The following is a 22,237-nucleotide window of genomic DNA, read 5'->3' as shown; positions in this document are numbered from 1 at the left end:
TATTTATAGTTTGCGAAATAAACACGTACGCACTTATTTAATGCCCACACTTTTAAATGTGTATATTATCTGTAAGACATACATACATGCTTGCACAAATCCCAGAAATTTCTTTTCGAAAATTTGGAAATTAATTTTTCCATGGCCTGCAAAAGTATTTGCAGTGAGTAGGCCTATTATATCGCATAGGGAACTTCTAAATATGCGATATATGTACATATCTACATATTTGCTTGTGCATTTATTTATGCAGAGTGAGACAGGATTTATACGCCTAATAAATGAACAAGTGTTCACTGAAGGGTGGAAGAAACCATCGGTCTCACCACACTGACTAAAATCAGATAACCATTCCAGCTCGAGGGTACAGATTAATCGTTTCCTCTGCAAATTAAAATCAACCACTAAAAGCAAAGTTCAACAAATTTACTTTTCCAGCAAACAAGTTAAGTCATTAAGTAAGTACATACTTGTTAAATCCATGCCTATTTACTTATGTATATGAAATTTATCAATACAAGAACTAACGCCAACTTTGAAATGCGAACATGCGAACTGGAACTAATGAATACCCCCAATATTTCTACCTATTAAACCTTATAGAAAAATTACGAAGTGACACTCTTACACTTTGATGGCGTCGTTTGCTAAAAAAATTTAAAAATTTAAAAATTTAAAAAATCCTCGAAAATTGGTATGTTCTCATATTTTTATCCACCCTTTTTTAAACAGTAATTAAAGTTTATGTTAGCTCAATCATAATTTCTGCAGCTTTATAATCTGTATTATAAAATGCCCACGTGCTAAATAAAGTAGCTGAAGCTACTTAATAAATTTGCACACACAATTTTTTGACGTCAGTTTTTATTCAGTATACTTTTAACTACTTACTAATTAATTATTAATTACACAATATCCAACTTTCTCCACTTTCTCCCCTCAAACAAGAACAAAAAACAAAAATTCAATATCAATCTGAACATCGCATCCAAATCCATGCACAAGGTTAACCCGTCATAATAATTTAATCTTAGGCAACCAACCTTTTCACATGATTAAATATAAATCAGAATTAAACAAGCACATGGCAAACATATTTCTATTCGAACACGTTATGGCGTGACAGTTGTGAGAAAGTGAAAGTTGACACGGCTACATTTTGTAGAAAATACATACCTACATAAATTTAATTTGTCACATTTTCGTAATTCAGATGAAATCTTTATGTAAAACTGAGCAAGAATAAATAATATTTTGGAAAATTTAAAAATTTCTTGAAACGGAGAAAACATAATTTTCAGAAATTTTTATAAAACACTTAAGAGAGAAGGTATGGGTTGCTGTGCTTAATCTTGTACCGGTCGAAGACACCGGAGTCCTTGGCGAATCTCAAATCACCTCGGAGAACGTCCCAAGAGGGCGTTATGCAACTCGGGTATTGTTCGGGGATAAGTTTTTCCAACTTTTTCGAATAGAAGATCCTCTTATTTCCATTTCGCCACGATGTGTAGAACGGCATTTCTTGCTCTTTCAGGTGCAGCAGTTCGGAATCTTTGGATGTCGCGAATCTCACGAGTTGCAACATTTCGTCGTTCGAGTCCATGGATTTGAACTTGTCCAAAAATTGGTACGAGTCCATGACTTTGACGGCGACGCCAAATTCACGGGCGAGCGTCTCAAATTCGCGTTCATCGCCTGCGAGAAATTTTTAAAAATATTTAAATTAGTGGAAATTTATTTTTGAGAAATTTTTAAATAAGATAAATTTTTAAATAAGTTTGTAAACCTTGTAAAATTTCTAACGACCAGTTTAAACAGATAAATATATCACAAACTTCACACATGTACCGTACATGATGTACGTATCTCTCAATTTTCGCACATATTCGCAAAAATAATTTTGTCAAAATTTTACAAAGTTTGCGAAAACTCGAGTGAATGTTAAATTAATAAATTTGCAAACTTAATTCTTCTCATATATCCCAGTCTTTTTTATAATTTAAAGTTTAGAAAGTATGAAAGTCTCGAGAGCGTTAATAAATTTGCAAACTGCATTCCTCCCAGCTTCCTTTTAATTTTGCAAAAAAGAGAACATGAAATTTCGGAAATTTTGAGCTTTACGAAAACCCACGTAAACCAAAAAAACCCTTCCCACTCACCTAAATGCGGGTTCAACAAGTTATACATCTCATATCTCGTTCCCGCATGGAAGAAGAGATCCACACACAACTTCGCACATTGATCCACTGCCATCAAACTGAGCGGGATTGACTGCGCATGCATCGATCCGATATACATGTACGCCAAACATCTCATCATGAGGAACGAGTCCAGCTGAATATTTCCCCCGGTTACGGAATCCCCGCCAATTTGAGGCAACCTGAACACCTTGCAGGGCACCCCTCGCTCCACCGCTTGCTCCACTAACCGATCGCAAATCAATTTCGAAATCGAGTACGCCGAATTCGGGAACATCAAGACTTCATCTTCACTCGGCCAGCTTTCCCAGAATCCACCCTCGTCATCCACCATCGTCTCTGCCGCAAAAGTACTAGCATGGAACACATATTTCAACTTGCCCCCATCCACCGCGAATTGGAGAACATTTCTCATCCCGAACACGTTCACGACTCGGGAACTCTTGGGATCCTGCGTTTCTCGGTAGACTTCATCGAACGCGACTTTAACGGCGAGATTGAACACGACGTCCACCTCGGCCGTCAATTTTTCATAGTCGGGAGCGCTCATGCCGAATCGAAGCTCTTTAATGTCCCCAGGAACGCAGGTGATTCGCTCCATCGGGATCGAAGAGAGAAGACCCTTCTTCTCAAAGACCTTTTGGAAACGTTCCGTCGGGGAGATGAGCGGGTTGGGTTGCATCACGCAAATGATCCTCTTGATGTGGGGACGTTTCACAAGTTCCCGCATGACGTAAGGACCTAACGTTCCGGTTGAACCGATAACCAGCACGGTGGAGGCGGTCTGCAAAGATCCCGCCGTCTTGGCGAGGGCGTCGTCCACCTGGATGTTCTCTGGAAGGCGGGCATCCTTCTTGACGAGGGCGACTAATTCGTCATCCGTCGGGGCGGGAAGTTCTTCAATGCCGGAGATCAACTCGACCAAACGATCGCTCAATTGGGCGACAGTTTTACAGTCTTTGACAGCGTTGATGGATATCTTGACCCTTTTTCCGACGGAGGCTTGTAGTCCGTTCTTCATCTCGACCATCATCAACGAGTCCATTCCGATATCTTTTTGAAAATTAATAATTATATTTAATTAATTAATAAATAATTATTAATAATTAATAATATATATTAATATGTATATATCGAATACCTTGGAAGTTCACGTTGTCATCGATCTCTTCATTCTTATCCATGTGGAGGGTGATTCGGATAAGCCGCTTCAAGAATTTACGAAGGACATCGTACTTCTCGTCACGATCCGTACAGGCGTCATACTCCCGCCAAAATTCGTCCCCATCCAGCTCCCCGCTCACATGACCGGCGCCATCTTGTTCGACATCGGCTAACAAACCCTTCGTCGAAATGAGGGCTTGCTTCATCGCGCCGAGATCCGACTCGTGCGCGGCAAGTTGAGTTTTGTGCGATTTGATCGCATACTCCAGCGCGGCAATTCCTTGATGCGTCGTCATCGGTTTGTTCATGGCAATCACGACGTTCGAAGCCATTCCGACTTGTCCCCATTGTCCCCAATTGATCGCCACGCCGGGAAGACCGATCGAGTATCGGTAGTGCACCAAGGCGTCGAGGTACTGATTCGCCGCTACGTAATTACTCTGTCCGTACGCCCCAATCGTGGCAGTGATGGAGGAAAAGAGGACAAAGTGTTCGAGACAGAAGGGTAGTTCGAGACTGAGCTTGTGCAAATTCCAGGCACCTTTCACCTTACTTTGGAACACGGTCTCGAACCTGGACCAGGTCTGGTTTTCGTACGTGGCATCATCCAAAACTCCGGCGGCGTGGAAAATTCCTCGAAGCGGGGGGAGTTTGTCCTTCGCGTCGAACTCGGTGGTGAAAAGTTCCCGCATTTTGTCCTCATCGCCCACATCGAGGAGACGAACTTCCACCCGGACACCGGACATGCGGAGGGATTCGATCTTTTCGAGAGCGTCCGGTTTCGGCGAGCTTCGACCGAGCAGAAGAATCGTTGTGGCGCCCATGGTACCCATCCATTTCGCGACTTCTAACCCGATCCCGCCCAATCCTCCGGTGATAAGATAGGTAGAACGATCGTTAAAGATGGGGAAATATGGGTCTGTCCCGACACCAGCGGGAGACTTGAATTCGGGCATGATCAAGGCAATTTTTCCAATGTGTTTCACCTTCTCCATGTATTCTAAGGCTTCTCTAATTTCAGACGCGTCAAACGACACGACCGGCGCAGGGGTGGGACGTTCCTCCGGTTTAGCGAGGATTTGGGCATGGATATATTTCGAAATCGTGTTAACCTTCTCGTCCGTGAGGGCAGAAACGTCGACAACTTCGTAGAAAACGTCGGGCCGGATCTTATTGATTTCCTCCTTTGTCCAAATATTCATTTTACTCATTTCTATGAATCTTGCTCCCTTCTCGCAAAGGTTGAGCGTAGCTTCCTTGAAGCCGGGAGAGGTCAACGAGTTCAACACAATGGTGACCCCTCGACCGCCCAACGCCTTCCGGATGTCGTGTTGATAATCCGTCGTTCTAGAATTGTAGACATGTTTAAGCCCCAGATTCCTTAGATAGTTCCTCTTCCTCTCATTTCCCGCCGTCACGACGACCTCGCACCCTAAGCTTTTCGCAATTTGAATCCCCACCAATCCCACGCCTCCGGATGCGGTATGAATCAGCACAATATCTCCCGGACCACCCTTGGCCACATCGACGAGACACGTTCCCACGGTCAAAATCCCCATGGGATACGTCGCCGCTTCCGCGTAAGTCATATCATCCGGAATACTGCAGGTCAAACTCTGCGGGGAAATGAGATGCGACGGCATGGAAACACCTGATCTGCGCACCGCCACGACACGATCGCCCACCTTGCTCGTACATCCGGGTCCGACCGCCGTCACGATACCGGCAATGTCTACCCCGACGTAGTTGTATTTGTCGAACACTTCAGGGATAGGTTTCGTGACCATGAGGACGTCCAGGAAGTTGAGGCAGTACGCTTTCACCTCCATTTCGAGCTCGCCATACCCGTAAGATTCTTGATCGCAGGGGATGTATTTCAAATCCGAGATTAAATGAGAGTCCGGCAGGGCCAATTTGTACCTGGGGCAAGATGGGATTGGTAGCGGGGCGGTTTTGATCTTATACGGTTTCAGGCGGGGCGTGCATCTCGTCCCCTTCCTGTAAGCGACCATGACCTCGTCATCGATCGTAAAGAGTTCCGCGGCTGCTTCAATGGCGCACTGTTGCGGCGTCGTGGTTGGGATCGGGTCCATATCGACGACCTTGCAGATAAGGTCTTGATTCTCGTTGGCGAGCACTTGGGCCATCCCGATGAGGGGGGAGGTGTGTGGGAGGTGTTGGAAATAGTCGCCCGATCCGATACTCATATTACCCCGGGTGAGGGTGAGTACCCGCAGGGGGAGTTGGGAGCGGGCCAGGTGTTTCCCAATGTAGAGGAAGGGTTCGCAAGACGACTGCGAGGTGGCGTTGGGGTCGTCAATGCCCCACGCGTAAATTACTCCGTGAAGGTTGATCGTCTCGTCAGACATGGCGGTGCGGAGGATTACCCTGATTTTCTCTTCCATGTCCCCCTCGACTTCCGGCCGGGTGACGGATATTACCCGGAAGTTGATTTGGGTTAGGTTCTTGGCGAGATGGGTGGCCAGTTGGGAGGTCGGGTCGCCAAAGAGGATCCAAGTATCGATCTTGCCGTCGTCATTGGGGACGATTTGCGTTTTGGAGACGACCTTGTCCGACCCAAGTTTAGCTAAGAGGATGGTGTTTCCTTCGTTGTTTTGTCGTAGAGGGAAGAGGTCTTTGAATCCGGCCGTCTTCAAAAGTTGGCTCCATCCTTCGAGCGACAAGTAGCAGTTTTTCGGACGTAGCGCAAAGTCTTCGTGCTTCCAGGAATCCTCAATCCCGCCGAGAACCATGCTAACAATCTTGGAAGGGGACGTTCGCCCCTTGTTGGAAGAGATTAGTTCCGTCATGACGAAATATCCTTCGGGTCGGAGCAACTTCTTCAAATTTCCTATCGCTCGCTCCACCTTTTTCGAACCCGCCATGACCCAGGAGGCGATCACGATGTCGTAATGGGCGGGAAGATAACCTTGCTGTAAGGGATCCTGGTCGACATCTAGGATCGAGAATTTCACCGCGACCCCCGTATCGTCAAAGGTTTTCTCCCCATCCGCCAAAACGGCGGGGTGTCTTGAGGTAAAAGTATAGTCAAAGTGAGACACCCCACTGTCCACCATGGATTTGATGAGGTGGCCCATTCCCGCGGCGGATCGCCCGCCGACCTGTAGCACCCTGACGACCGATTTCGTTCCCAGGGTGGACAACTTATTGAGCAGGGAAGCCTCCACGATTTCACCCCCTTTCGAAACTCCCGCTAGAGCGGATTCCTTCATGAAATGTGTGGTTTTCTCCGTCACTAGGGGCATATCTCCTTTCCCCGTTAACAACTGGACGAGCCCTTCCCCTAACGACGTTACCGTGTCGAGATCCACCTTTCCCCCTGCCCAAGTCCCGCATGCCTTCTTCATGGCGTCAATCTGTTTCGTAATCGCCGCCACGGAGGGAAACTCTTGTCTAATCTTGTACCCTTTCCCGCCCACTCCGAGCCAGCCATCTTCCACCATTTCTTGTAAGAACTGCTCGAAAAGCTTCATCTGTTCGGGAACGATGCCCAATTTTTCTCCAATTTCCGGATAAGCAAACTCCTTCTCTCTATCCAGCCCGAGGTCCTTCATCCCCTTCAACAAGTATAACCCAACCAGCTGATTCAGCCCGTTAAAGAACTCGTTTGTCTCCTGGTCTTCCTGCCCCTTTGAATTTGCCTCCTTCACAATCTCATCAATCTTAAGTTCTCCCAGCTCCCCGGCGGGGATACGTCTCTCTTCCACGCCTAGTTTCTCCTTCCAAATCGTCTCAGCCATGGAAGGATACGGATTCTTTTGAGAGTCAATCAACGACAAAATGTTGGACAACGTGGTATCCATGAATTCCGTCCCGACCATGGAAACCATCAGTTTTCCCTCGGAATCTAGCAGGTAGGCGGCATTTCCGGTCGCCGTGTTCTTCTGGTAAACGTACCCGGTCAAGGCGGAGTGTCCCCACCAGGTGAAATTGTCGATTTGGACGGGAACCACGAGACGTTTTCGGACTTGGTCGTCGTTGAGGAGGCCAAGCGCGATAATTTGGGATTGCAACATGGGGTCCGTGCACCACGGGTGGATCAGGAACCGTTCGGCGTCCTCCTCGGTTTCGTGGGATTTGAAGGGGAAAATCCACTCCCCTTCACAGTCGGGGTTTCGGTAGCCGGAGTTCACGGTGCGGCAGGATGGGCCAAAGTTGAAGCCGAAGTCTTCGAGTTCTTTGTAGTTGAAGATGCGGGATTCGTGGAGGAAGTAGCAGCGTTTCTTGATGCCTTCGAGGTCCAGCTGGTCGGCGGGCGGGGGTGGGGGAGGGGACGTGTTGAAGGTGGCGTGCGCGTTGCGGATCCATTTGTACGTGCCGTCGTCGAGGAAGACTTTGGTGTAGATGGTGGAGAGGGTTTCGCCCTCGGGGGTTTTGGAGACGATGACCTAAGGGGGAAAGAGAGACGTTGTTACATTTTGGGGATGAAATCTATTTTTCAAAATTTATTTTATAAATGTACAAAACGCATAATTTGTAAATTTATTTTATAAATCTACAAAATGCATAATTTGTAAATTTATTTTATAAACGCATAATGCAGGAAATTCACGCGGATTTTTGCAAACTGTGTGAATTTCCAAAGTTATTGACAAAACATTTTATCTGGAAATTTTATCTCATTTCATTTTACATTTGGTGAAAAAACTGACATTTCACAGTTTGCTTGTTTGAGAAAAGACTCAAGAGAAAGTTTGTAAAGTGTGCAAATTTTTAAAATGATTGATAAAAAATTTACTCCGAAAAATTTACCTCATTCCATTTTATATTTAGTGAAAAATTGCATGTAAATTTGTATTACACAGTTTACCTATTTTGCATAAGGCTTACGCGTATGTTCGCAAGTGTGAAAATTATGGTAAAAAAACTAGTTTATAAACTTTTATAAAGCAAAAGAGAGGCATGTTTAATTTGCGATGGCTTGACTACTATTACTTATGTTATTTGCATGCTATGCAAACTTTGCAAACTTTACAAGTTTTACACAGTTTACAAAATCGGAGTAGCAGTCTCACTGTGAAAATTCACTCGTAGTTTGGCGAATTTTACAAGAATATTTTACCAATCAAGATAAATGCTTGTGGGAAACCTGACACTCAAAATATATTCTTATACATGAGCATATTTTACACCGCAATATTTGCAAAGTTTACGAATTTCTCCACGTGAATTTCCCTTATTTAACAAAAAATACATATTTCCAAATCATAATTCGCCCTTCACCCACCTGGAATTCCGTCGGGACCATCTCGCTCAAACAGACGGGCGTCACAATGCTGAAATTCCTGACGCACATGGGCATCGTTGGCTTCACATAGTTCCCCTCGGAACAATGCGTGGCTGCATATCCGGCCGTGATGCACATATCAACATACCCCACACAGGGGAAAATGATCTTATCCCCGAGACTATGATCCTTCAAGAAGGGCAACCTCTGCACATTCACCGTACTCTTGAAGATCGCCAACTCCGACGGGTTCGGGATGAAGGACCCCAACAACGGGTGGAACGGGGTGGACCCCTCGTCCTTGATGCCCATCCAGTACGGCGTCTCCTCAAAATGATACCCGGGTAAGTTCTCGGCCCACTCGCCACTCGAGTAGCGGTGAAAGTTCTCCCAATTTATGGGTCTCCCCATCGCATGCAGTTTCCCCAAGGAACCCAACATGGTATCCCAGTCCTCCGCCTTGCGCCGCAAGGACCCCAGCGTTACGACCCCATCGGTAATATCGTCGACATTGTTGATCACCAACGTTGATAAGACGGGATGTGGCCCAACCTCCAAAAAGACGGACTGATTCTCCCTCACCGCGGTATGCGACGCTTCCAGGAATCGAACCCGTTCCCTGGTATGTTTCACCCAGTAGGCGGCATCCACTTTGGTGATCACGCCACCCTCCACGCCCGAAATGTAGGTGGGGGCTCCCTTCTTAACCTCGTGATAGGTCAGGGTTGCCGCCACTTTTTCATACGCGGCAATCATGGGGTCCATAAGGCGGGAGTGGAAGGCATGGGACGCGTCGAGCACGTGGGTTCTGATTTCATTATTGTCGCAGTACAGTTTAAACTCTGCGATGATATCGGTCGGTCCGGCGAGCACGGTTTGCGTCGGGGAGTTCACGGCGGCAATGTCGAGCCATTTCTTTTCATTCTTGAAGGCCTTGTCCATCGCGTCAAGCGTGGTGTTGAGCTCGGCGCCCACGACGAGCATGCCGGCGCGGGGGAGCGCGTCAATCAGTTTGGATCGGGTGACGACCAGGGTGAGCGCGTCGGTGGGGGAGATCATCCCGGCGGCCACGGCGGCGGCGAATTCTCCGAGGGAGTGGCCCACCACGGCGTCGGGGTGGACGCCCCAGCTCTGCCAGAGTCGGAGGAGGCATAGCTCGACGCAGAAGATGGAGGTTTGCGAGTAAAGGGTGGATTTTAACTGGTCGTTGGGTTGGTCGGACCAAAGAGCGGATTTTAGGGAGAAACCGTGCTCGTTTTTCAAGATGGCGTCGCACCAGTCGAAGTTCGTTTTGAAGACGATGTTTTCTTCGTAAAGGGATTTTGCCATGCCGGGGTATTGCGAGCCTTGCCCGGTAAAGAGGAAGCAGACTTGCGGCGGGGTGTTTGGAACGGGAGTGGCTTTAAGCTCGGCGAGATAAGGCATCACCTGCGGGCCGGAGGAGGCGACCACGGTGGCGCGCAAGTTCATATGGGGGCGCCCAGTGTGCATGGAGAACTCGACGTCCTTCAACGCCTTGCTGTTCGCCCCATGGAACTCCGGGTTCTTCAAAAGGTTCATATAATTGCCGACTTGGACGCGGAAAGCGTCTTCCGTTTTTGCCGAAAAGGTGAGTAAGTGCGTTCCCCGGGTATCGCGGAAGGGTAGTTTTGCCGCGGGAACTTCATCCGGAGTTGGAGGCTCTTGCACAATCACGTGCGCCTGCGCGCCCGTAATGCCGAACGAGTTGATCCCCGCAATCCTTGGTTTTCCTGCCTTCCTTCTCTTCCAGGGAATCGCATCGATCGGGATCTGGGCCGGAATGGCGGCCAGATTTACTTCGGGGTTGAGCTTGTTTAAGTGAAGATGTTTCGGGATGAGCTCGTTCTTCATGGCGAGGACGGATTTTTGAATCCCCGCGATCCCGCAGACCGATTCGGTGTGTCCGATATTTGTCTTGACGGAGCCGATCGTTAAGGGTTTGTCGCGCCCGTGCTCGCGGTGGTACGCCTTCGCGACGGCGGCAACTTCAATCGGATCGCCCACCGGGGTCCCGGTGCCGTGCGTCTCCACGAATTCGATGTCATTCGGGTCGACGCCACTTCGTTCGAGGGCGAGCTCCATGGCGCGCGCTTCGACGTCAACGGTCGGGGTCCCGATACTTTTTGAGGTGCCTTCTTGCACGACAGCGCAGCCACGGATCAGACCCCAGATGCGGTCGCCATGCGCTACGGCGTCGCCGTATCGCTTCAGAACGAGGACACCGATTCCCTCGGCACGTCCGAAGCCGTCGGCAGAGGCATCGAAGGTCTTGCATCGGCCGTCAGGCGCGAGGACGCCCTCCATCACGCTGGGAGAAAAGGGGTGGAGCAGTAAATTTGCGCCGATGGCGATGGCCAAGTTGCAAGCGTCGCTGCGGAGCGCGTCGCACGCCATGTCGACTCCCACGACGGAGGTGGAGCAGCCCGACTCGGTGGAGAAACAGGGTCCGATGAGTTCGAAGAAGTGGGAGATTCGGGCAGTCAGAGGACCCAGAGCGTTGCCGAGGTAGCCTCGGAGAAAGTCGGTGTCCGCGATGCCGAGCATTTGTAACATTTCTTTGTAATCGTTACGCCACCAACTGTAAGAAAAATTAAGGATTAGTTTCATATTTTCAGGCATTAAGGATATTCACGAAGACAAAAAAAATAAGTTTGCAATTAAAAAAAAGAAAAATTAGTTTAAAAATGATTTGCAAACTTGAAAATTTCCAAAATTGGTTTCCAAAATTCCAGTTTATTATTTTCATACGTTAAGGGTATTCATGACGAGTTGGTTAAAAATAAAATTCGCAACTGCGCAATTTTTTTAAACAAAATTGGTTTGAAAAATTGTTTATAAATTTGAGAATTTCTAAAACTGACATTTGTCCAGTGTATTATTTTCGCACATTAGGAGTATTCACGACGAGTTGATATTATTTATTAAAAAACTTGGACATCTCCAAAAGTAGCACGTATCCAACTTGCAAAAAGTTTTTCAATTTTTTTTGCACACTCGCAATGAATACCCCTAATATTTAATATGGTAACTCATAAATATTCTATCCTTACCCGCCAAACACGCCGGTCATCGTGTTCCTAAGCGTGTTGGGATCAATGCCCGAATTCTCCAGGGCTTCCCACACGACGCGAAGGGAGAGGCGTTGCTGGGGGTCGAGGTAATGCATGTCCGCCGCGTTGGTGTTGAAGAACTTGGCGTCGAAGGTGTCGATCGGACAGGAGAGGAAGCCGGCTTCCGTGTTTTTCATGTTGTCCATTCGAATGAAAGCTTTGTCCTTGGTCCAACGCCCTTCCGGGACTTTGCGGATCCCTTCCAAGCCTTGTTCGAGAAGGTTCCAAAATTCCGCGATGGTGTTGGCGCACGGGTATCGACATGCCATGCCGACAATGGCGATCGAGTTGTTGAGCTCCCAGGATGACGGGATGGTCAGGCTTTGGTTGTTGACCTTCTGAAAGTGATTAAAATTAATTTTCTTTAGTTTTCATTAATAATTTAATTTCATAATTTCATGAAAAATTTATTAATTTCAGCAATAAGTACAAAACAAAATAATTGCTGATTACAGCTTTAAGAATTTTATTATACACAAAATATGCATCTAATATTTTTTGTGTAAGTTTTTGCCACAATCTTTTTATCGAAATGCTTTATATTTCTAAAATATTTAAATTTTGCAAAAATGAGACAAATAACGCATTTCTTGGTAACATTGCAAAATCTGTAAATTACGCAAACTTACAATCTTTTACAAAATTTTAGACATATTTCTAAGGAAAATTAACTTACAATTTTTTGAAAACTTCAATTTAAAAAGTAAAAATTTACCATGTTCCCAGAGTGAAGTTCGGGACAGAGGCCTCGGACCACACGGGCAATTTCAGCCTCGAGGGGGCCACGTTTCTCCAGAGTGGCGATGTCCTCGTGGGGGTGGCCGTTGGTAAAGCACACCATTTTCAAATCCCATCCACCCAAAGGAGTTGGAGTTTTGCTGAATTAATTAATTTAACATATTGTTTATACATAAATCTCATATTCCCCATCATTTCATCATTTCTTCAGAATTATTGATTGAGAGATTTCGTGTCAGAGTGTGACATGATACATGTTTTTATGATTATAAATAACATGAGATTAAACTTGGGAATAAGCTAGTTTAGTGAGAAAAATTCTCCATGAAAAAGATCCATATTGGCGAAAAAAAAGTTGTTTGAATTTACAAGCCATAATTTTTAGACGCAAATTTTAGCTATATAAATTTGTTAAATTTTGTTTGTGATTTTGCGAAAGCTAAATACGATATTTATGCATTTGTCTCAAATTCCCCAAATAAACTTTCTCATCATGCAAACGTCGTTGCAAAATTACTTTTTCCACGAAGAAACTAATGAATCGCAAATTATTTTGAGATAGTTATCATGAACAAATTAACACGTGTTGATGGATAATAAACCTTTTTATGGGAAAAGCACATGTCCTCAAAAAACCATGTACATTTACACAAAGCGTGGTCACGGAATGCTTTCTCATGGTTGGTGTGTCTCCTAATAAAGACGGACAAGCTACTTAAGTTAGCAAGTGTGAAATTGTTATTCTTTCTGTCAAGTTTTTTGTCACACTTTTTGCTCATGAATTCAATTTTCACACCAAACTGGGTATGAAATTGCGCATCACACGATGCAAGAAATTACGTGTTGATAAAAATTAATGTAAACGAAATTACGAAGCAATTAAAAAAATTATCGGTGTAAGAAATTTATTTAAGTCGAATGTCTCACTTGGCCCCTGATGAATATTTTGATCTCATTTTTAACCAATAAGTCCTAATTTAAGCTAATTCCATGTCGCAGGTCAATTTAAAGGTTAAATTAAAACTAAAGGTAACAATTTAATTTTACTTACGCCTTGACATTGACCTCCAAGCAGAAATCTAGTTCCTTAACTTCCACATGGTTGGGATTTTTGATGGAAAATTTTCCAGCTAGAATAACACACGAGGCAGATTGTGAGAAAACAAGACTGGAGGAGAAACATGATATTAAGTAATAATTACACATTATTGCATAACATGCACTTTTCAGGGGATTTTGTAAACAGCTTTCTTGCATGCAAAGCCTCGTGCAAATAAAGAAATATGTACATGAGGAACTTGGTTTACACGATGTTATCTAAATTTATGCATCCATGTACCTCAAACTGAAACGTTGTATAATATAGATATAAAAAATTATGAATGTTTTGTTCTTATCTACCATAATTTTCATAATTTTAACTTCAATACAAATTTGAAAAATCTTTGAGAAACATTTTATCTCCATTCAATTGTAACCATAAATTGTAAATTTAAGCCACATTCCAATATTGGCTTTAAACAATTTTAATTTAAATTGTAGAAAATAATTCGATCCTTGCAAATTTATGAACAAACTTAATTTTAGCCTAATTTTTATAAAAGTATAAAGTAAAGTAAAGTAAAAGTTTTTTTCTCTCTCAAAATTCAAATCTAGCAATATTTTGCAAAATTATGCCAAAATCATAATTAAAAGTTTCGCCTACAATTTTTATAAATGTATCTGAACTATATTCTAAACTCTTCTCTCTATCTCTTAGAATTAAAATCTGGCCAAACATATTTTGCAAAATTGTCTAAAAATCATAATTGAAAGTTTAAATTTTTCACTCACGATTTTCCCCTTGCACCACCAACTCGGTGACCAGTTGCTTCTCCGTTTGGCCAAAGGATCTCGACTTGACCACAATAGCGGCGTGGGGCGATGACCCCTTAATATTCTCATCTCGCCCCACCCATTGCGTCCCATTCTTGAGAAACAGCTCGTCACAGTTCTTCAGGGCGAGACAGTTGACATCGAGGAAAACCGATTTGTGGAGCTCCTTCATTTTTTCGGCGCGAAGTTTGGCGACGGATCGGAATTGGAGGCCGGGGTGGTCGTCCGGGTCGACCCAGTAGCATTGGAGGACCTCGTCCTGCAACTTGCGCCCCAAGGCGAGCGACACCTTGTCGCTGATGATGACGCAGAGTGGTCGCGTCGTGAGGGACCGCTTAAGCGAGCGCGCGAGTAAGAAACATTTCCATGCTTCCTCATCGTTCCCCGCGTAGGTCACCCAGCGTTGTTGGAGACAGCCTGGAAATTAGAAACGGGGGTAGATTGAGAATAAAATCGAACTTGTTATGTGTGCATTGGAACTGTGTAAACTTTGTAATTTTGCAAAAATAAATGTTTTATTTCAATGTGGGTTTGTTTAGACAATTCACATGGACCGTGTAAACTCAAGGTACACACAAAGAGTAAACTTTGCAATTTAAAGCAGTATTCTATGTGCACAGTTATGTTTAGATAATTTGTGTACATTTGTAAAGTCGTAAATTTAAAAAGGTTGCGAAAGATAAAAATTAGCTAATTTAAATTTACACTGGTGAAAGGGATCCCTTAACTTTGCCACACTTTGCAATATAATTTTATACAAATGCAAATGAATTGGTTAACTTTTTACTGCCACTTTTTGTAAACTGTGTAAATTCTAGTCCCTAATTAATAAAACGCACTTTGCCTGTGTTACTTTTGTTAAATGAAATTAATTTTTCCATTTGCATAATTTGTGTATTCCTTAGCATTTTGTCTAACATGCCCCCAACTTTACGAAGTTTACACAGTTACAAAGCCAAGCGTGAATTGTCCCAAACAGTAAAATTCCGTCTAGCCAATATTATTATCCATAATTAAACGATTATAATTTAGGTTTCAAATTACTTGACATTTTTTTCACTCGATTCTAAACTCCAAACTCTAGTTCTTCAAAATTTCATAAAATTTCTGTCTAAATATTCTTCCCAACAAGTATATTTATTTAGTTGTGTGTTCTGTACAGTTATAACCGAAACCCGGACTTTTCTCACGACTGAATGATGAATGCTGAATGTGTAACTTTGACCTTGTCCTGGATTTATATCATTTAATTTATCAAGAGATCTACTTTTTTGCACGCGCCAAATTCCTTGGAGGAAAATTTGCATTCAACAATTAATACGGAAATTAGGGCAAGTTCACTCTCGGAAAATCCAAACCACTAATTATGTTACCAAGATAATTACAAAGATTACTCGGTATAACAAAACAAATTTTCCGAACAATACGTAACGTCACTGCCTGCATACATAGTTTCCATGGAAACCGGTTTATATTCGTACCGATTGCTTCTATTTAAAACAAGATAACTGCATGTTAATGTACCTGACATTTTCTCCTCAGAATTGCGAATTTGTATTTTATTTTAAGACAAGATGTGTTCCAAATTAAGCACCAAAAATCCCTCTTAGCACCCAAAACCAACCAGTCACCTCGGTATTTGTCGAACTACTAAATTTTGCATGGATTCTCAATTAAAATTTCTCAGCCCTCAACTTAAAAAAATCCGTATCATTTTTGAATTCCCAAATCTCAATCGGTGTGACCGGATGGATACGTACGTACTTGCAAAAAAAATACGACACGCAATAATCTCCAAATAATGTACTCCAAAGTAAAGTAAAGCAAATGTCCCTAATTAATTAAATTATTATCCTGCCTACGTAAATACATACATATTTAATAATTTCGCGTGTGTTATGTTTCATAAAAATTAATTCCAGCCTACACTAAAAATTACGTCACTGCCTGCATGCACACGAAATTCCCGTGAGAATGGCTTCTTAATTTGGTAAAAATCCTGAAATTAAATCCCCTAAAATGCCATCTCTGCATCATTTCTTGTTTTTTAAAAAATGCATAAAAACTCATAAAATGCTCTCCCCTTTTTAGAATGCATGAAAAAAAAATCATAAAAATTTTCATTCTCTCACCAGACATTTTCGCTTCTCACTATTTCCTTCTTCTTTCCAAAATTGCACAAAATGATTGCACACACACTCGAAGAGAGCTCGAATTATGGAGAATCTAAATTTTGACGGATTTTGATGGACGGATGATGGCTGCAGTTAGTTAAAGTTGGATAACGCAGAAGAAGCGGTTGGTTGCTAACTAATTCAATTTCGGAAGATTACCCCATATTTATAAACTCGCCTGCCAAGTGAACCCAATCTTTCGTACACCGTGATTTACATCCGTTCCTTTATTGCAGCAGAGATATTTTTAATTTTCGAGCAACTTCTCCATCATCAAAATAAGTAAAATAGCGATCCATGAAAGCTAACTTGGCCCCCACCTGCCAAATCCAAATCCTTAGATACATATGTAAATAGCATAGGTTTCCGCCGAAAAGGAGCAACTATTGTCATGGAAGGATAACTTTTCACTTATCGCCCGTTTTCATCATGGCATTTTACTTACCTAATACGAACGAAGAAAGAAAGAGCGATGGGATTAATTAGTTTATCAGGTTCGCTTATTTGGGGAGGGTGCTGCTTTTTACTGCTCGTGCTATGTATGTATGCTCTTACTTAATTAGCATTTGGCTGGTTTGGTCTGCATGCTGGTCAACAGGTGGGCAGGCACAGGTAGGTATGCATATTTCGGGTTTGAGGCTGGCATCCGGTTTACTGGAGTGTAGCCAAAAACTTGCCACAAACAAGACCCGAGATACTTATCGATGATGATAAGTATTGAATTTGAGGGAAAAACAACTCATACATATTCTGTTTTATTATGCATGCCCTGCTAATCGTATTAATTACTAGGTATGTTTGTAAGTAAGTAGTAAAAGTGTGTTTAGGAGACTATGTATTTGCGTGGTTTACGAAGTTTAAGGAGTTTAAAGATTCCAGGAGAGAGGGTTCAATAAGCTGGGAAGGTGAGCGAGTGAAAAAAAGGAAGATCACAGACCTCGATTTCCTCTCTCTGTCTCTCTCCATTTTTGGGGATTTTGTTGTACAATAAAATAATTTTAAAAAAGCTTGCTTAGGTGAGGGGCTGCTAAAAGTGAAAAACAAGGCCTCTGGCATATCTTTTAAATATCTCGTACCTTTATCATTGTAACAGGAGTTGGTGGCTTTGCATCACCGCGAGGCCAAACATTTTTACCGTTTACCATACCACGACGTTTATTACTTACATTTTCTGCTAAGAAATTCAATTATTGCTAATTAAAATTGTGTCTATATGTATAAACGCTTAAACAAACTTATTGCTTTGAAAGGGTTATAAAATTGAGTGGAGTTTGTAAAATTATTATGCAGAGGACCAATATGATCAATAATGTTTATTTAGCTCATAATTAAATTCGATAGTAATTCAAGTAGCTAAAAAAATTTGATGGATGTGCACAATTTTCAATAGGTGTTATGCAAAAAATTAAGATGCCGACGCACGAATAACAACGCGAGGGTATTTCCTAATTTTATTTACATATTAAAACAACTAGTTTTCAGTAAAACGGTTTCAACTAAAACGTGATAAATGCTAATTTTGACGTGAACCCAGATTAGGTTCTTGTGAATTTTTTAGAATATATTCTTTATTGCTAGAGGCTTGGCGTAAAATGTTTGGCCTCGCGGTGATGCAAAGCCACCAACTCCTGTTACAATGATAAAGGTACGAGATATTTAAAAGATATGCCAGAGGCCTTGTTTTTCACTTTTAGCAGCCCCTCACCTAAGCAAGCTTTTTTAAAATTATTTTATTTCATGAATTTTAGGTGATGCACATTTTCAGACAATTAATTGCACCTCAAAATTGTTAAACTTTTTGAAATGAAGACCGAATGTCTTGAATCTTTTTCATTACAAAATTAGTTGAAAATATGTACAGGGGGTCGCAAAATTAATTTAAAAACGGATTAAGGATCAAATAATCCAAATTTTTTAATTAATTTAGCAGATAATAATTTTCAGATATTAGGTTTTACGAGGATTAGTTATTTCACGAGAACAATCTGGATTAGGGAGGAAGATTATTTAATCTGGATTAGATTATAAATTACAAAATGAACTTATAAACATTTAAATCCAAAATATATGCATATAGGATTTTCAAATTTAAAATTTGTAAATTTGACACAGTACTTAAATATAAAATTATTGAAATTTGAATTTGCAAAAGAATTTGTAATTAATATAGATTAATAATCGTGCCAACACTGATCAGGAAGAAAGTTTTTGTGCGATTGGCCAAAAATGGAAATTACAATTGACCAATTAATTTGGCAAATTAAAATTGCCTAACACAACTACTTGTATTTGGAAAATTGTTATATTGATAGCTAGTAGCAACCAACTAGGAATATTGTAATTCTTGGTTAGCAACATGAATGGTTTCAGATGCTTCCATCAAAACTTTTTCAGTTTTGGACCGATCTTAGTCGGATTTGTTTTAAATGACGCACAACCGATTTCTGCATGATAAAATCAGGTTTTATGCATATAGTCCTGTGGCACAAGTATCTCAAATTTTGATTTTAAGGTTTCAAGTCCAAATTTGAGAGCGAAGAATAAAACTTTTCTATCGGGCATATTGAAAAACCACATCTCCTAATTCTCCTCTGCACGATTGCTCTTTACACCATTTGCGTAGGATTAACCGTTTAGGCTCTAGCCTCGCTGACAGTTTCAAAGGGTGTATACGAAAGCATACTTAGGCTTCGCCGTAACCATGGTGACGCTTTTTTGCGGGCACCCATTGTTACTTTTGCCTCACCTACGAAAAATTAATTTTAATGGAGGGTATGATTGTATAAATGCGCATTTCAACATCAATATCGTCCCTAATTAAATCATTCACCTCGTGGCGGTGTTGAGTAGTTTTAAGTGAAAGAAAGAGATGCATGTAAAAGATGGTGGACGGGCTTTTCCTAAGGCTTGTGTACACTGTTAGAAATATGGAATAGTCACGCAGGCACTGATTTCTCGGTATTAGGCTTGCTACTGCTTAGGATTAAAATTGTACTGAGCCGTAAAAACTTGCTACCGATATGGACAAATTTTAATACCGAGTTACTACAAGACGGAATTGCTTACGTATCAATACCATTTAATACTATATTTCTAATAGGGTGGTACTTTCCTTGATGTAACAAAGATTCACACAGGTTTACTACTTTAAAAAATGGCTCTAGTCTGTGCTCTGAAATCACTATGTACATACATACGTACATACACATGTGCATTATGGATGCAATATGAAAGTGCAATTAAGTATATAAGTTGCAAAAGCAGGTTTTGAAAAAGTACCACTTGTTCTCCTATTTGAATATATCAGCCCGAAGGATTGTCAAGAATATTGTTTCGTTAGTCCTTACTCAGAAAGTGTTAATTTCAAAGTGGCTATTGCAAAATTCATCGACATGAATATTTATACGAACTGAGAGGATGTATAAAAAAGATTACTATCGACACTCGTTCTTTTTTCAGCTCGCCTTACCCGGCGGCCTCACATTTATACATGTACTCAGGATGAATAAAACACTTTTAAATCCTTCTACCTAGGTACATACATACGTATATATGTATATATACTGATATTCTTTTATTGAGTACGTAGATTTAGTTTGGATTTAGTGAAAATTCAACAGTTACAGCGTTAAAAATCTACAAAAAGAGTCACATGCACGACTTTATATTCCGTCCTGGTATTTATTAAGTACTAAGGCAATAGTTTGTTTTTTAGTGACAAGTACTGAATTACCACCATATCACCATACCGTAACGCCCGGTTCACGACGCCCGGAAGAGTCACACGCATATTTATTCCGGTCAGTGATGATTTAACATGTGTGCATGTATTTACCAGTTGGCTAACGACTAACTTGGTATCTCCTTTAACACAACAACATACAAATATACATATGTACATAATATAGAAATTATATAGTATAGTACATAAAAAATTGGAAATAGTTTGGATAATTCTAGATATGTTGTCCAAATTTTTTCCAATTTCCAAACTAAGCAAAATTTAGCATTATTTTCCTGTCAAATGCTTTCCTACATGCTTACGACTGTATTATTACATACAAAGCATAAAACACTCAATGAATTGATACCCGATGCATGTACATATGTAGGCATGTAGATATACATATAAATACGTATGTACATATGCACATACATACATTTGTATGTAGCAAGTAACACACATGAAACAAAGTTGTTTGGACATGCACATTAAGATTTCACACAGTACACGTTTACAACTTCATGCCCAGTAGTCGTCGAATCATATTAAGGGACCGTGCATACAAGTTGTCTGACAGATTTGAGGGGATTATTTCCGGTCAAGCCATCCATATTAATTTAGCATATGTAATATTATCACCGGATGGTAATACAAGTTAAAATCATAATTCTATCGTCCTTAACGCACTTACCCCCCCAGTAATAAATCCTTTCTCGAAACACGTTTCATTCAATTTTACTAACAAGCCTCCCTCCTCACTCCCTCCGTCAGTCACGGATATCCAGGCACGAATAAAATTTGCTAATAAAATCCCTCAAATTAAAAATATACAAACGAACGCTTTCTCAACTTATTTAAAAACTAGAAAAAATTCTTTAAAACTTGCATCATCCATTCCATTTCATACTGATCGGCAAGTCTGATACGCACAGTTCATGGACATTCATTCCGAAGTTTATCTTGAGCAGAAAATACGCATCCCTCGTCCCGTCCACCAGACCAGAATGGCTTAACCTCTGCAAATACTTATCAGCCCATCAATTCTGACAGAATCAAGAAAAATACGGGTATAGCTAGATGGATATGTACATGTGGAGATGTTGCAGGTGTAAGTGATAATTATATAATGATCCACCTGAGTATGAACTACTACGCCGCGGATTTTGTGGCTTAATCCAGACGCGGGGTATTAATTAGATATGAACTACACAGTAAAAAAATAAGAGAGGAAGTTAAGGTCGTTGATGGGCAGATGGATGGATGCTGAAAATAAGGATTTATTTCATTATCTAAATTGCATTCGTGAACCCGGACAAGATACATATGGATATAATTTATTTGAAGGAAGAAGAAACAATTTGTACATTTATATTTAGTTTTTCAAGAAAAAATTAAACAATTTGGCAAAAAATTTGAGTTCATTGCAGAAATTGTCTTTAATAATTGAAAATCTGGTCATACATACACATATTTTCCCCACATTCTTTACTTTTTCCGTATGTACATACATACCTATATGTATCGGTGTAAAAGGTATTTTTGTGAATAAGTTAGCTTAATTTCAATTAGTTGAAAAATGTTGGATTAAACACCTTGTCACATAAAACCAGTCATCTCCGATATACTAAAGTTTATGCCCCCACAATATTTACCGACATGAATACATACCGTAAATTTTACGATGATGCGATGACACTTATTTATTTACGATAATAATGCAAAATGCAATTTAAACTCCAATGAATAAATCACTCGGAATCTTTATTTATTCATGGCCAAATGCTAAACTCATGCACAAGGCGAAAACATTCATGAACAAAGACGAGTTTTTAGCTGGCTTTTAGTTGAAGCATTCTTTCGGACCATGCTTAAAATAGGTGATCTAATTTTGGACAGGCTTGACCCTTAGGTGCCACATGTCCTATGCTATAATTAGAATAGCGTCCCTGGATCATATACCATCTATTTACACAGGGCCTCAAGGG

The 22,237-nt window shown here is 41.5% G+C and overlaps 1 protein-coding gene across 3 annotated transcripts; it reads right to left on the bottom strand.

Annotated features, from left to right (window-relative positions):
- Positions 1-847: 847 nt before the first annotated feature.
- On the bottom strand, positions 848-16,648 carry LOC110854074 (phenolphthiocerol synthesis polyketide synthase type I Pks15/1). Of its 3 annotated transcripts, none has more exons than XM_022102475.2 (9): positions 16,487-16,648; positions 14,313-14,771; positions 13,531-13,609; positions 12,457-12,619; positions 11,682-12,079; positions 8,611-11,209; positions 3,340-7,771; positions 2,160-3,251; positions 848-1,695 (listed from the first exon to the last, which is right to left on the bottom strand). In XM_022102475.2, the coding sequence occupies exons 1-9, from the start codon at positions 16,491-16,493 to the stop codon at positions 1,319-1,321; spliced, it is 9,606 nt and encodes a 3,201-aa protein (XP_021958167.2). In that variant the 5' UTR covers positions 16,494-16,648; the 3' UTR covers positions 848-1,318. The 3 variants fall into 3 exon arrangements, with proteins under 3 accessions (XP_021958167.2, XP_035705545.1, XP_035705542.1); XM_035849652.1 differs by having other exon boundaries at positions 11,682-12,076; XM_035849649.1 differs by lacking the exon at positions 16,487-16,648 and adding an exon at positions 15,399-15,554.
- Positions 16,649-22,237: the final 5,589 nt, after the last annotated feature.

This window comes from Folsomia candida, unplaced genomic scaffold, assembly GCF_002217175.1.
Source record: "Folsomia candida strain VU population unplaced genomic scaffold, ASM221717v1 Fcan01_Sc001, whole genome shotgun sequence".
In the NCBI taxonomy this organism is placed as follows: Eukaryota; Metazoa; Arthropoda; class Collembola; order Entomobryomorpha; family Isotomidae; genus Folsomia; species Folsomia candida.
Note: the sequence above shows the minus strand (reverse complement) of the source record. Positions and strands in the feature narration are given on the sequence as shown.

What these genes read in the sequence shown, in the direction of transcription:
- LOC110854074 (XM_022102475.2), bottom strand. An exon ending in TGACAACGTGAACTTCCAAG is followed by an intron (nt 3,252 to 3,339) that starts GTATTCGATATA and finishes ATTTTCAAAAAG; the next exon opens with ATATCGGAATGGACTCGTTG. An exon ending in CTTGTTGAACCCGCATTTAG is followed by an intron (nt 1,696 to 2,159) that starts GTGAGTGGGAAG and finishes AATTTCTCGCAG; the next exon opens with GCGATGAACGCGAATTTGAG.